The sequence below is a fragment of the Globicephala melas genome, chromosome 12 (genome assembly GCF_963455315.2).
Source record: "Globicephala melas chromosome 12, mGloMel1.2, whole genome shotgun sequence".
Taxonomy (NCBI): Eukaryota; Metazoa; Chordata; class Mammalia; order Artiodactyla; family Delphinidae; genus Globicephala; species Globicephala melas.
In genome coordinates this window covers 43,694,734-43,711,049 of record NC_083325.1, presented here as the reverse complement: position 1 = coordinate 43,711,049, position 16,316 = coordinate 43,694,734, and the positions used below count along the sequence as shown (strand labels likewise).

At 37.1% G+C, this 16,316-nt stretch overlaps 1 protein-coding gene and 1 pseudogene across 11 annotated transcripts in view; one reads left to right on the top strand and one right to left on the bottom strand.

The window, feature by feature from the left end:
- Positions 1-16,316, bottom strand: part of CCDC88A (coiled-coil domain containing 88A) — a 193,856-nt gene that overhangs the window by 63,265 nt on the left and 114,275 nt on the right. For all 11 annotated transcript variants that reach the window (XM_060309849.2, XM_060309848.2, XM_030877233.3 and 8 more), the window contains 2 exons: positions 15,605-15,745; positions 8,360-8,532 (listed from right to left, as the gene is read on the bottom strand). In XM_060309849.2, coding sequence (XP_060165832.1) covers positions 8,360-8,532; positions 15,605-15,745 — 314 coding nt within the window. The remainder of the gene's footprint in view (positions 1-8,359; positions 8,533-15,604; positions 15,746-16,316) is intronic.
- On the top strand, positions 11,779-13,526 carry LOC132598264 (sushi repeat-containing protein SRPX pseudogene; annotated as a pseudogene).

The window sequence follows — 16,316 nt, the reverse complement described above, 5'->3', positions numbered from 1 at the left end:
GTCTATTTTGTCTGATATGAGAATTGCTACTGCAGCTTTCTTTTGATTTCCATTTGCATGGAATATCTTTTTCCATCCCCTCACTTTCAGTCTGTATGTGTCCCTAGGTCTGAAGTGGGTTTCTTGTAGACAGCATATATATGGGTCTTGTTTTTGTATCCATTCAGCCAGTCTATGTCTTTTGGTTGGAGCATTTAATCCATTTACATTTAAGGTAATTATTGATATGTATGTTCCTATTCCCATTTTCTTAATTGTTTAGGGTTTGTTATTGTAGGTGTTTTCTTTCTCTTGTGTTTATACCACATATTCTTAATCCATTCATCTGTTGATGGACACTTAGGTTGCTACCATATCTTGGCAAGTGTAAATAATGCTACTATGAACACTGGGGTGCATGTATCTTTTTGAACACCACATTAACAAACTGAAAAAGAAAAACTATATGATCATCTTGATAGATGCAGAAAAAGCTTTTCACAAAAGTCAACACCCATTTAGAATAAAAACTCTGCAGAAAGTGGGCATAGAGGGACCATACCGCAACATAATAAAGGCTATATATGACAAACCCACAGCTAAAATCATACTCAACAGTGATAAGCTGAAAGCATTTCCATGAAGATCAATAGTAAGACAAGGATGTCCCTCTCACCACTTTTTTCAACATAGTATTGAAGTCCTAGCCACAGCAATCAGATAAGAAAAAGAAATAAAAGGAATACAAATTGGAAAGGAAGAATGAAAACTGTCACTATTGGGAGATGACATGACACTATGGATGAAAGTGAGCAGGACCCTGTGGGACCCTCCCAGGTGCAAGTCCTTTTCATGTCCCCTGTTTCTTGTTTGTAGGAAATAGGCTTCATTCAGCCTCCTGACACTCCCTGAGTTCCAAAGGGCAGATTCAAACAGTTGCTAATCAGGGAAGGAAGGGAATGTAGAAACAAAGGAGGAATAGTCAAGAAACAGCTGTGCAGCAATAAAGCAGGGTCCTGATGCCTCCTAAAGGAATATACATAAAAATACCTTTGAGTTCTCCTACAGGAACTAAGTCCCCCACCCAGGTGGAGGATGGTCACTTCAGGCTGAGCAGAAGATTCTTGGAATACCACCCTGTTACTTCACCACCAACCAATCAGAAGAGAGTGTGCACACAGGAGAAGATAACAAGACTCTGATCACCTCCAAAATTATTCTCCTTTTAAAAACTTTCATCGTCAAGCAGAATCTTCAGAGTTGGTTTTTGGACACAAGTCTACCTTCTCCCCAGGTTGCTAGCCTCCTGAATAAAGCAACCTTTCTTTTCCAACCAATACTTTTCTCTCAAGTACTGGCCTTCAAACAGTGAGCAGCTGAACCTAAGTTCGGCAACACAGATAGGAAATCCTAAAGATGTAACCAGAAACTACTAGAGCTCACCAACAAATTCAGTAAAGTTGCAGGATACTAAATTAATATACAGAAATCCGTTGAATTTCTACACACTAACATTAAACTATTTGAAAGAGAAATTAAGGAAACAATCCCATTTACCATCACATCAAAAAGAATAAGATATCTAGGAATAAACCTACCCAAGGAGGTAAAGGACCCGTACTCAGAAAACTATAAGACACTGATGAAAGAAACTGAACAACACAAACAGAAGGAAAGATATACTGTGTTCTTGGATTGGAAGAATTCATACTGTTAAAATGGCCATACTAACCAAGGCAATCTACAGATTCAATGTAAACCCTATCAAAATACCAATGGCATTTTTCACAGAACTAGATTAAATCATCTTAAAAATTGTATGGAAACACAAAAAGACCCAAATAGCCAAAAGAGTCGTGAGAAAGAAGAACAGAGATGGAGGAATCACGTGCCCTCACTTCAGGCTACACTACAAAGCTCCTGTAATTAAAACAGTATGACACTGGCACAAAAACAGACAATAGATCAATGGAACAGAATAGGAAGCCCAGAAATAAACCCACACATTTATGGTTAATTAATCTACAACAAAGGAGGCAAGAATATACAGTGGAGAAAGACAGTCTCTTTAGTAAGTTATGCTGGGAAAACTGGAGAGCTACATGTAAAATAATGAAACTAGAACATTCTCTAACACCATACACAAAAATAAACTCAAAATGGATTAAGACCTAAATGCAAAACCAGAAACCATAAAACTCCTAGAAGAAAACATAGGCAGAACATTCTTTGAAATAAATCATAGCAATATTTTTTTTGATCAGTCTCCTAAAGCAAAAGAAATAAAAGCAAAAATAAAAAAAATGGGACCTAATTAAACTTAAAACCTTTTTGCACAGCAAAAACAAAACGACAGGGACTTCCCTCGTGGCAAAGTGGCTAGGAATCCACCTGCCAATGCAGGGTACACGGGTTTGAGCCCTGGTCCAGGAAGATCCCACTTGCCGAGCCCATGCGCCACAACTACTGAGCCTGGGTTCTAGAGCCCACGAGCTGCAACTTCTGAAGCCCACATGCCTACATCCCGTGCTCTGCCACAAGAGAAGCTACCGCACCACAATGAGGAGTAGCTCCCGCTTGCTACAACTAGAGAAAGCCTGTTTATTAATAAATAAATAAATTAATTAATTAAAAAACAAAACTAAACAAAAAACCCCAAAAAGACAACTTCATTGAATGAATGGGAGAAAATTTTGTAAATGATATGACTGATAAGGGATTAATATCCAAAATATATAAACAGTTCATACAACTCAACATCAAAAAAGCAAACACCCCAATTAAAAAATGGGCAGAAGACCTGAATAGACATTTTTCCAAAGAGAATATGAAGATGGCCAACAGACACAATAAAGGATGCTCAACATCACTAATAATCAGGGAAATGCAAATCAAAACCACAATGAAATACCACCTTACATCTGTCAGAACAGCTACCATCAAAACGAACACAAATAACAAATGTTGCTGAGGATGTGGAGAAAAGGGTACCCTCATACACTGTTGGTGGGAATGTAAATTGGTGCAGCCACTGTGGAGAACACTACGGGGGGTTCTCAAAAAACTAAAAATAGAACTACCATATGACCCAGCAATTCCACTCCTGGATATGTATCTGGAAAAAAAAGCAACAAAACACTAATTCGAAAAGATACATGCATCTGCTTACATTTTTTAAAAAACCCTAATTTTGAATGGAGAAATATTCCCATTGAGAGAGGAACCATAATTTATTTATTTAAGTGGATTCCAATTTTCACTGTAATGAACAATGTTTTGGCAAATAAAATCATTACACATAAAGCCCTGTATATTTCAGGACAGATTTCTTTTGTTTTGTTTTTTTAAAGTTTTAATTTTTAATTTATTTTTGGCTGTTCGGTCTTCGTTGCTGCGTGAGGGCTTTCTCTAGTTGTGGCGAGCGGGGTCTACTCTTCATTGCAGTGCGCGGGCTTCTCCTTGCGGTGGCTCCTCTTGCTGTGGAGCACGGGCTCTAGGCGCGCGGGTTTCAGTAGTTGTGGAATGTGGTTTCTAGAGCGCAGGCTCAGTAGTTGTGGCACAGGGGCTTACGTGCTCTGCGGCATGTGGGATCTTCCCAGACCAGGGATCAAACCCGTGTCCCCTGCATTGGCAGGTGGATTCTTTTTTTTTTTTTTTTTTTTTTTGCAGTACGCGGGCCTCTCACTGTTGTGGCCTCTCCCGTTGCGGAGCACAGGCTCAGTGGCCATGGCTCACAGGCGCAGCCGCTCCACGGCATGTGGGATCTTCCTGGACCGGGGCACGAACCCGTGTCCCCTGCATCGGCAGGCAGACTCTCAACCCCTGCGCCACCAGGGAAGCCCTGGCAGGTGGATTCTTATCCACTGCGCCACCAGGGAAGTCCCCAGGACAGATTTCTAAAAGTACATTACATGTTTAAAGGTCCTTGGTATATACTGTCAAACTGCCCTGCAGAAAGTTCATTACAAATTTAAAATGCAACTAGCAGAGGATAAAAGAGCCTATATGTGAAACAATTTAACAACTGAAAAATGCCATGTTATTGTTCTAGTTTGAATTTATTTGAATACTAGGAAAGGCTAATTTTATTTTCTTATGACTGTACCATTAAAATTTCTTCTGATGAAAAGCTATTACATTTTGTGCTTTATAAGATATTTCTTACAAATATTTCTTTACAGGTTGTTAAATGCTTTTTTAAAAATTAAAAACAAATTTTTTTATTGTGGTAACATATATATAACATAATATTGCAATTTTAAGTGTACAGTTCAGCAGCATTAGTTACATTTACAGTGTTGTTAAACTATCACGACTATGTATCCCCAAAACTTTTTCATCACTCCAAAGAGAAATTCTATACTCATTAAGCAGTAACTCTCTAATCTACTTTCTGTCTCTCTCAATATGCCTATTAAAGATATTTCATTTAAGTGGAATTATTCAATATTTGTCCTTTGTACCTGGCTTATCTCACTTAGCAAGTTGTTTCTATGGCTCATCCATGTTGTAGCAGCTAACAAAATTTCATCTTTTATGGCTGAATAATATTCCATTGTGCCTAAAGCACATTTTGTTTATCCATCTGTTCATGGCCATTTGGATTGTTTCCACCTTTTGTCTACTGGGAGTAATGCTACAATGAACATTGGCATACCAGTATCTGTTTGAGTGTCCGTTTTCAATTTTACTGGGATATACCTAGGTGTGGAATTGCTGGGTCATATAAAAATTCTATAGTTAACTTTTTGAGGAATATTCCAATCCTTTGGGCTTCCCTGGTGGCACAGCGGTTGAGAATCCGCCTGCCAATGCAGGGGATACGAGTTCGATTCCTGGTCCAGGAAGATCCCACATGCCGTGGAGCAACTAAGCCCTTGCACCACAACTACTGAGCCTTTGCTCTAGAGCCAGTGAACCACAACTACTGAGCTCATGTGCTACAACTGAAGCCCATGTGCCTAGAGCCCTTGCTCCACAACAAGAAAAGCCACCACGATGAGAAGCCCGTGCACCGCAACGAAGAGTAGCCCTCGCTCGCCCCAACTAGAGAAAGCCCGCACACAGCAAGGAAGACCCAACACAGCCAAAAATAAATAAATAAAATAAATAAAAATTTTTTAAAAACCCTCAAACTATTAAAAAAATTTCAATGCTTTTAATTTTACTTTTTTTTAAAAGTTTACCTAGGAACTCAATTTAAAAATGGACAAAGGATCTGAATAAACATGTCTCCAAAGAAGATATACAAGTGGCAAATAAGCACATGAAAAGACACTCAACAGGACTTCCCTGGTGGCGCAGGGGTTAAGAATCCACCTGCCAGGCTTCCCTGGTGGCGCAGTGGTTGAGAGTCCGCCTGCCGATGCAGGGGATGCGGGTTCGTGCCCCGGTCCAGGAAGATCCCACATGCCGCGGAGCGGCTGGGACCGTGAGCCATGGCTGCTGAGCCTGCGCGTCCGGAGCCTGTGCTCCGCAACAGGAGAGGCCACAGCAGTAAGAGGCCCGCGTATCGCAAAAAAAAAAAAAAAAAAAGAATCCACCTGCCAATGCAGGGGACAAGGGTTCGAGCCCTAGCCCAGGAAGAACCGATATGCTGCAGAGCAACTAAACCCGTGCGTCACAACTACTGAGCTTGTGCTCTAGAGCCCGTGATCCACAACTACTGAGCCCACATGCCACAACTACTGAAGTCTGCGCGCCTGGAGCCCATGCTCCGCAACAAAAGAAGCCACCACAATGAGAAGACCCCACACTGTAACAAAGAGTAGTCCCCGCTCACTGCAACTAGAGAAAGCCTGTGGGTCAGCAACAAAGATCCAATGTAGCCAAAAATAAATAAATAAATTTATTAAGAAAAAAGATACTCAACATTAGTCATCAGGGAACTGGAAGTCAAACCACAATGAGGTATCACTCCACACCCACTAGGATGGCTATAATCAAAAAGGTGTATAATAACAGGTATTGGTGAGGATATCAAGATGCTGGAGCCCTCATACATTGTGGGTGGGGATGTAAAATGGTGCAGCCAAATAGTTCGACAGTTCCTCAAAAGGTTAAACATAGAGGTACTATATGACCCAGCATTTCCACTTCTCAGTAAATACCCAAGAGAAATGAAAATATATGTATACACAAAAATGTGTACATGAATGTTCATAGGAGCATTATTTAAACAGCCAAAAAGTAGAAACAATCCAAATGTCCATCAACTCACAAATGAGTAACCAAAATGTGCTATATCCATGTGAGAGAATATTATTCAACCATAAAAAGGAATGAAGTACTGCTATATGGTACAACATGGATGAACCCTGACAACATTATGCTAAGTGAAAGAAGTCAGTCACAAAAGGCCACATAATATATGAATCCATTTATATGAAATGTCCAGAATAGGCAGATCTATATAACTAGAAAATGTATTAGTGGTTCTGAGGAGCTGAGGGCAAAGAGGGATGGACAGTGACTGTTGATGGGTATGGAGTTTCCTTTTGGGGTGATGAAAATGTCTTGAAATTAGACAGCATGTGATGGTTGCAGAATTCTAAATAAACTAAAAATCACTGAATCGTACACTTTAAAAGGATAAATTTCCTGATATATGAACTAGATCTCAATAAAACTGTTTTTTTCAAAAAGCATTTGTGTGAGAGAAAAACTCTTTGGAAACATGGGATCCATGGAGACAGAGAGTATTATTAAAGGAAGCCTTTGATAGTGGTAACTGCCGCTTAGAAGTGAAATTTATAAGGAATTACTTCTTGTTCTATCCAAATTGCAAATTATACTTTTACTCTGTATGTTAATAAATCCAAAGCAATTATATTATGATGTACCACCCACAAGTATGGTGTTAGTTAATTTGCATGTTCTCATTACAATTATTTATTTGCATTAGGTATAAGGCAACCTGAACTAAATTTATCCACCATGATTCCATACTTCATCACTTTAGTAAAGATCTATCCCAACAAAAACACTTAAAACAAATGTTAATAGAAGAAATCTATGAAGGGACACATTTTCAAAGGACAACGAAGATATGAGATGGTATTTGATGTAATGCTAGTTACTGGGAATACTTGCTATATCTGGCATATTTATTTACTCATTAAAACTATTCATTTACATTTTCCAATCAGCGTATGAGACCAAATTTTACTAATGTCTCTAAGTTGCTTGGAATTTTAATAATGCTATGCCCAAGTAAATTTTATTTTAAAATCAAATTCTAATATAGTGCAAAATGTTAAATGAATTCACAGCCATCACTGCAGTTCTAATTGCATGCTTTATCTAAAGACTGGAGAAGATTGTGCTAAATTATATGGAACCAACTAGTGCTCACTGTTTAGGCTATCCATTAACTGCCAGTCAAACTAATAACAGCAATCTCTTCCCTAATTTTCATGGTGCAGCTGTTTATAGAATATCCTGGGCGTGTTCACTTCAATAGATACATAATAATGCAGACATTCACAATGAAAGCTGTATTTTTTTGTTTTCAAATTTCCCTATGGACTGTACATTTTTTCTACCTTGCATATTCAACCACTTTCTTAAACTAACCGCTTTAAACAATCAGTAAATAAACTTAATTGCTATATTGTGGTTTTAAATTTAAAATCTACACTCCAAAGCCCAAAATCCAGGAAGACAAACCAAAAAAGAAAAAGGAAAGAAAGAAAGAAAAAAAGCCTAAAATACAAAACTCCTTTGTTCTTTTAAACTGCAATACAGAAAATCTCCAGCAGAGACTGGTTATTTCTTTCCATGTGATTTACCAAGGAATGCCTATGTGACATTTATACTGACTTTCCTGTAATGATCTTTGAAAGTTAAATAGATATTAATTTCATCAGCACTAACCAACCAGAATATTTACCATTTCTAAGTATTGATACATGACTCAGGCATTTCAATTACTCAATGCAGAAGATACACAAAATTATTTTTTTGTAATACTGTATACCAAAAATTCAGTTTTTTAGAACATTAATTTAAAAAAAGCTAAACTTATTGATCTGTATCAGTGGTTGCCAGTGTTTTGGATTTCAAGAAATTAAAAAATTAAGCAGACCTCAATTTGTTAAGGAAAAACATTATGAAAGAAAGGACATCCTAACACTAGAAAAGTAGGGCATGCTTTAAACTGATACAGAATAAAGGGCATCCTTTAAATTGATAAGATTTAGCATTACTAAAACCTTATGTCAGTCTACTTATTTTTCTCACTTTGGCAAATACTACCAAAAACTTTGACACAGCCTAGCAACTGGGAACCACGCGTCCATATTCCATAAGCCTAAAAACGTTGTTTAGATCACCTTTGCAACTATATAAATTCAACAAGCCTTGAAAAGCAACAACTTACAATTCCTGCCTAAGCCTTCTTATCTTGGCCTTAGCATCTGCCAGTTCCACTGACAGATGTTGTCGACTTTCTGTTCGCTTCATGCCTGGAGAACCACAAGGTGACTGTGCAGATGAAGAGCCATGGGGTGGAAAATGAAGACCATCCCGCTCTTCAGAGAGTTCAACGATAGTCTAAGGAAATAGAGAAATAAATCACAGAATCACTTTTAGTATTTTACGTATCAGAGAACCAAACACATCAAAACTAGTCACTAAGTCTAAGTATTATACTGCAATATCAAAAAAGAATTCTTTGGTCAAAAATAACTTTGTCATATTTAGCTGTCATTTTTTTAAGTTTTATTCAACAGTAGATGGATGAGCTATTTAGTAGATAACACAAGAACAAGACTTAATACTTCTTTCCCTTCCCAGTGTTTTAACAAAAAAAAGTAAATTGTGGTAAAATAAGAACAGATAGCAACTGTTGGAAAGGCATAAAAGACTTGTTGACATAGTAAAGAAATTAACTCAAGAGTGATGTGTCTATAATTGTGCTGTCCAACATGGTAACCAGTAGCACAAGTGGCTAATCTCAAAGTTAAAGAGTTAAAAATACAGTTCCTTAGTCACATTAGCCACACTTCAAGAGCACAACAGCCACAAGTAGCTAGTGGTTACCGCACTGGACAGTGCAGAATTACAATCTTGCCATTCTTGCAGAATTGGACAACACTCCTCTAGAATTGTAAATAGAAACCTCAGAGGGACCTAAAAAAAACCTCAGAAGTTTAGTTCAACCTCTTAATTCTGCAGCTAAGGTAACTGAGGCACAGAGACTGATTTGCCCATGATCTCACAACTAGTTCATAGCAATGCCAAGACTCCAGACCAGTCTCTTCACTCCATACCCTATGCTCTCTCTTACAATACTAGTTCTAATCTGCTTCCCATCTCAAAGCTTAACTTATTCCTTGGGACACACCATGGGACACAAATCTTCTATTTATCCTAAATCTGAACTTTAAGGGCTATTTAACCTACATGTATCTCAATCATATTCCTCCATTCCCCTAATTTTCCTCTTATTGGAAAATTCTCTTATTCTAAACCACTTTCTCAGATTTTCTTTCAAACTTCCCAGGCAAACAGAAATTGTCTTTGGTAGACATTTCATCTGTCCTTCTGCTCCAGATGGAATGGGTAGAGTTACACCTCAGGAACATGAAATCACCATCCTCACTTTGTCTCTCATCACCAAGTCTTACAATGCCCTCATTGAATCATTACTTTTCTTCTTCTTTTTTTAAACCACCCATCAGAATTCATTTCTTTATCCTTGCAATACATTTGAGCACAAATCAAGGTCTGTCCAACTACTGCTTTCACAGATTCCAGTATTCCTACTGATAAACCTCAGAATATGACCTCCCAGTTCCCTTTCTCTCTACAACTCCACATCCACTTCCAATCCAATACATACAGTCTTCTCCAGTGAAAGAACCATTCCTCTCTTGCGCCATATCACCATTCCTATGCCTGAACCTCTAATCACTCAGTTCCCCCTTTTTGCCCAAATATATTATTCTTGGTTACCCTAGAGTTTCTACTCACCCTGGAACTAAAATTAGGCTGTTAAATGTCACCCTTACTTTCTAATTTAACACCACCATGCCATTTTTTTTTTTTTTTTTTTTTTGCGGTATGCAGGCCTTCTCACCACTGTGGCCTCTCCCGCTGCAGAGCACAGGCTCCGGACACGCAGGCTCAGCGGCCATGGCTCACGGGCCCAGCCACTCCGCGGCATGTGGGATCTTCCCGGACCGGGGCACGAACCCGTGTCCCCTGCATCGGCAGGCGGACTCTCAACCACTGCGCCACCAGGGAAGCCCACCATGCCATTCTTTGACCATGGCTCACTCTTTGAGGAAAAAACAAAAGGGAACTAATATTTATAGAATCCCTAGCTAGGGGATTTTCCAACAAGATCTTAACCAATACTATAATTGGCAATAGAGGCTTTACATCTATTTTAGACATAAGGAAACTGAGGTGCATATAGATTAAATAACTTAACCAAAGTTACACATCTAATGGTTAGGTATAACAGGAGTTCAAATTCAAGTCTGACTCAAACACTATGTCATTTTCCTTACCTACCATCAGTTTTTCTATTTCTGCTCCAAGGTGATAAAGAACTCTAAAAAACAAAACAAACCAAAAAAAATATACAGCCCTACTACAGAAATTGCCATCCACTTTCAATTAAGCTCTTTCCAATGCCCATCAATTCGTTTATTGAAAATCTTGATGATTTCCTGGCAAAATTTTCCCACAATGGCTGTTGTAAATATATTCCCTTTTCTCTACATAAGCCCCCAACTACAAACGGCTATCATCACTTCCAACAAATGACCCCTTCTCCAACTGTCAAAGAAACAAAACCACCTGTGATAAACTCCTCCATTTTTATGCATCTCTTATTCCCAACATATATTCCTTACTTCTATAACATTTTCAATTTCTCTCTTCCTATTGGTTTTTTCTCCTTGTTCTTCAAAGACATACAAGTTTCTACTATCTAAGGGGGAAAAAATCACATTTTTCCTTTACTATCCTTCTACTATTTCTCTTTCAGTGCTACTTTTTGAAGGGTGGTTTGTTCACTGACATTACTTCATCTTGTCCATCTACCCAGTATGTCCAGCCCAACTTCTCTGTCTCTGTGAAGGGAGAGACAGTAACTCTGTGAACAGTGTTACTAATTTCCATAGTAGCCCAAGCTCAAACTTCACAGAATCAACTTTTATCTGTATATTTTCTTACTGTCTCAATTATCTTTAATCTTGCCTTCTAACATCTCCTGTCTTTAACAATAACACCTGCACACAGTATTAACTAAATATCTCTTTCATGAACAAACTAGAACTTAATTTTATGCCGTCTTACAATTTTTCATTTACAATGTTTTTTTTTTTTTAATAAACCAGATACAATCTTTCTTATGCTTCCTTGGTATCCCTGATGTTATCCACCATAGTAGTGTGCACAAAAAGAGCTGCTCAAAAATATTTAACTGAATGATTCATAAAACGGAAAACTCAAGAAAAGTACTGAAGACACATATTACGTTTGAAATTAGCAGGTGGTGAAATTAAAGTATCAAGAACTTCCAGATGCCAACAAACAGAGCACAAAAGATCTATGGGCTGCAAAATATTTTTTAAAGAGAAAGAAACCTGGTATTGAGAAGTAAGAGTATCCACAGATATTTTCCATTAAAGATTATGTAGACATTTTGACTTTTCTCTAATAGTGGTAGTTTCTTGAGCTCAAGAACTCCAAACATTTTCAAAAAATCTGACAGGAAATGTTATTAAGGCATACCTTTAATTTCTAAAGCCTTCTCTGATTCTTCCGATCCTAGACATTCCACTAATGGTTGCAAGTAATATCTTCCTTCTTTAAATTCCTATAGTATTTTTTTAGATATTTTTTAGATATATGTCTTTTTTGGTACTTGTCACTTTCAAATTTTTATTACAGTTAATTCGTTTATTAAAATAATTTCCCTATTAGATTGTAACAATATTTGGTTCTTTTTTGAAAGTTTGTCAGTTTGTTGCTCCCACATACTCTAGCACAAGATCTTGCAAAAAGCAGGTATTTATTAATATATGTTGAAGAATGAACATAAAAAGATACAACAATGCTAAAAAAATTCTGGTGACAATAATTCTACTTATAGAACTCGTCATTAAGGAAAAGAATCAGAGATGTGTTCAGCACAATCACAGATTTAGGCAAAGGTGTTATAAAGGTTAGGGACACAAGCGTTGGAGTTAGAATGGACAAGTTACCTAACTTCTCTGAACTTGAGAATCTTCATCTATAAAATGGGGTTATTGCGCAGACTTACTAAGATAGTATACAATAAACTTATAACACAAAGCTTGGCATAAACAGTGACGATAAATATTTGGTTTTTGGTAAAGGGAGAGGACTGAAGAGATTCTTGTTTCATAGCATTAAGAACAAAAAAATGAAGGGTAATTAAAAACAGGGCGACCAAATTATATTTTCTAGATCGAAGTGAAACAATTATTACAAAAGATCAATAAAAACAGAAAAAAGGGCTCTCTGTTCTGACAAGGGGGAGCATCCCCTGTGGATAGCCTGCGGCTCCCAATTCTTGCCATGCCAGCAAGTGGAGGATTTAAGTGCTTTAGATGCCCACTTCAACTCCCAGTGTGAGTACTACTGCTCGCCAGGATACACACTGAAATGGGAGCGGACAACAAAGCCTGGAGCAGCCGACCAGCCTGTGATGATATGGAATCTCCCAGAATCAAGTGCCCAAGTATGAAAGAACACATTTCTGATCCTAATAAGCTGACAGTCCTCAGTGTCCTGGGAGATACCCGAGGGAACAGACACAGCAAACAACATTCTACTGATGTTATTCTAAAAGCCCTCCCCGCCAGACTCAAATTTTCCTGAAGGAGATCACAAGATACAGTACATAGTCTATGACAGAGCTGAGAACAAGGGGATCTGCAAATTTCTAGTTAAAGTCAGAGTCAGATGCTGCGACAAAATTCAACGTCCCAGGGAACAGTTACATGAAATGTCTAGCAGCAATAGTTATGGAGCCACTTGCAAGTTGTCCTGCATTGGTGGCCACAAGCCACAGGGTAGCCCTGCCTGAGTTTGTCAATTCAGTCTGGCTTGGTCTGGCATGGAGCCCACCTGTGTAACCATGAATATCAATGTGGGCATCAGAACAGCAGTCTTATGACTTCTGGATCAGTTTTATGAGAAAAGGAGACTCCTCACTGTGTCCACACCCATAGCCCCAAATCTCTACTGGCTGCTGCAAGAAATGCTACAGCAAGCACAGTGTGACCTGGATCTTCAACACATCATCTTGTGCTGGCAGGCCATGTTCCCGACCCTCACTGGCAGGATAGGAACAAAGATTATGCCTCCAGCACTAGCTCTGCAGTCCAGGCAGAATCCCATTCTATTCCTTCACTATGGTGCTAGCGGATAAGCACAGCACGGACAAGGAGCGCTATGTCTCCCTGGTGACGCCTGTGGCCCTTTTCAGCCTGACTGACACTTTCCCCTTGGGAAAAGAGGAGATGGTCCTGCAAGCTGAAGTGGGCCAGACCTGTAACACCTGATGGGATGGCTCTTCTCTCCACAATTCTCTTTCTACATAGTGCTGTGTACACAGAAAGGCCTTAAAAATATCTTTAATGTACAGATTTTTATTTGTTATTTTTAAAGCTTATTTTATTATAAGCTTTCTCTGCACTTAAAAATTAGCTCCAACCTATCTGTACTTTGAAGTGCTCCAAAAAATATGAATATGATATTTACTCTTTCTCTCTTTACTCCATCATGGCTAGTTAATTTTGTAGAGAAATTAGAAACCACAGCCATAAACATTGCTCTCAATATGCTATTCAGTGTGATACATAACTTTCTCCTATTTTGTTTTTTTATATAAAATTAATTAATAAAATATTTTGGAAGAAAAAAGCAGAAAAAAGTTAAAGGGAAAATGTTAATAAGAACTTGTTTCAATCCAATTGAATGATACCGAATTATTATATTTACATACTGTATTTACATGTGTCTAATATTTTTCACAATTATTTTTAATTATCTTTTCTAACTAGTCCACTGTTTATCCAAATTGAAGTTTTTTTCCCCCAGAGAAGTGAGTTTAAACCAGCTAGAAATTTGTTTTCCAAATACCTGAGGCAGGAGAATGTGACTACATTCTCCTGCCTCAGGTATTTAGAAAACATTTTTTTCCTTGTTAGAAAAACAAATTCAACTAAAATGCTTAATCAGGCAGGATAACAGATTTTTAAACGGTTTTTCAAACAATCATGCTATATAGTGTTTCACATTCCTTTTAGTTTTGACACAAATCATGTAATGACAAGTATTTTGTTTATATTTCTCCAAAATAACATCCTTCTTCACTCCATATTAATTATTTCATGTAAGTGAGATCAAACAACTTTTACATATCCATCAGTCATATGAAACCAAAGTACAGCTTTTTGGAAGTAATTCCTAAGAAGCTGGAAGACACCTTTTCAAAATACCTTTAATATCTTGAAACGCAAATAGAGAAATGTTATAGAAAATGGATAAAACAGTAAAAAGACACTAACATAAAAAATTATATAGCATATGGTTCAAAATATGGTTCAGATTGAAAATAAAGTAATCTAAATATCTCAGGGTAAGGATGATATATATTAGGGATGTTGTGCAACTCACTCTTTTCTTCCTTTGGTCTCACTGTCTTAGATTTTTAAAAAAATTTAGTTGTTGCTCTAAAATATTTACTTCCTATATTTTCTTCTCTTTTAATGACTTAAGAAAAACTGAAAATTCCCATCAGAAATGAATATATTTTATAGTGATGTGAAAGTTTTTTGTTCCAAAAAAATCTTTAGAAATTTCGCCTATGTAGTCTTTCATTAGTCCCAAGAGTAATCAAATTCTCTATAAATAAGTTCAAATCATCTCTCTCATGTAAATGGAGCAAATAATCAAAGTTTTACATTCTCCAGAATGACAGAGTACTTTGGTCTGCTATTAAGAAAATATTACTCACCATCACATGCAGTAATGTCTAGACTCCTTTAAAAATTATAAGGCTGCTTTCAGAGAGTGCAGGCAAAAAATCTGGTGCAATTTTACTCTTTTTAAAAACCAAAGTACTCTCTTAAAGGAGTTTATAATAATTCTCTTTTCTAAAATCATATCTCATTATACTGACTACAAAAATATGAGACCTTTTGTGGGACATTTTATTCAGAACACCTGTTATTCTCCTTTTATTAACATTTATTTTTCCAATCTCAAAATGTGGCAATAAAACTACAAAATTAACCTTAAGCAAATTCTTCTACCTTGAAAAGGCAATGATTTTTCCACTTACATCAACGATATTTTTAGTTTCATACTTCTGTACTGTTGCCAGAACTATGGGGATGAGTTAAAAAACACAAGAACAAAATCAGAGTAATTTAAAAGGAAGGAGAAAAGAAAACCTAATTGCAATGTGTTTACTAGCAATTTGGGGCTCTTATGCAGCCTTTCTGGCTCCTGTGTTGCACAAAAGACATATAGTACTTTATTACCTGTCCCTAAGAAACAAAGTATCAATTCTGAAAAATCTCTGAAGTTTTTTGGAAAGTAAACTTTCCTAATATACTAAAAGAAATTTACAAACCTCCGAATGCTCATCTCTCTCATCTATAAGTCTTTTTAGATGCAATACCATGTTTTTCAAGAGTGGTTCTATTTCCTCCTGAGACATGTCAGTCACTTCCATCCATTGTAGATCAAACACATTTTCCTGATTATGGGTTACCTTTAGAGAGCAACCAAAGTAAACAATTTTTTAAATGGCTAATACTTAAAAATACATTTAATTTTAGTATAATATTAGCTTAAATACTATATATCCCATATAATAAAAATATGAAAAGCAAATATGATATCTTGAAATTAATGAATGATGAAAAGGCTTCTACTAAAATTATTTTTACTAAATGTAATCTTTAAATGAATTTAGTCAACTAAAAAATAAGATATTTAATTTCTTTATTTTTTATTTTTTGCCACACCGCGCAGCGCGTGGGATCTTACTTCCCCAACCAGGGATCGAACCTGCACCCCCCCTGCATTGGGAGCACGGAGTCTTAACTACTGGACCACCAGGGAAGTCCCAAAAATAAAATACTTAATTCAAGACATTCTTAAGGGAAGGTAATACTAATAGGTCTGGCAACTGCTTTAACAAACTCAATTAATCTTTTCCTTAGATAAGACTAAGTTTATTGTACTTGAATTCAAAAGCAAAAGTTTTAATCCTGTAGGATATAGGTTATTGCACTTTTATACTTGAAAAGCTAAGTCTTTATAGATTCTGAAGAAGACAC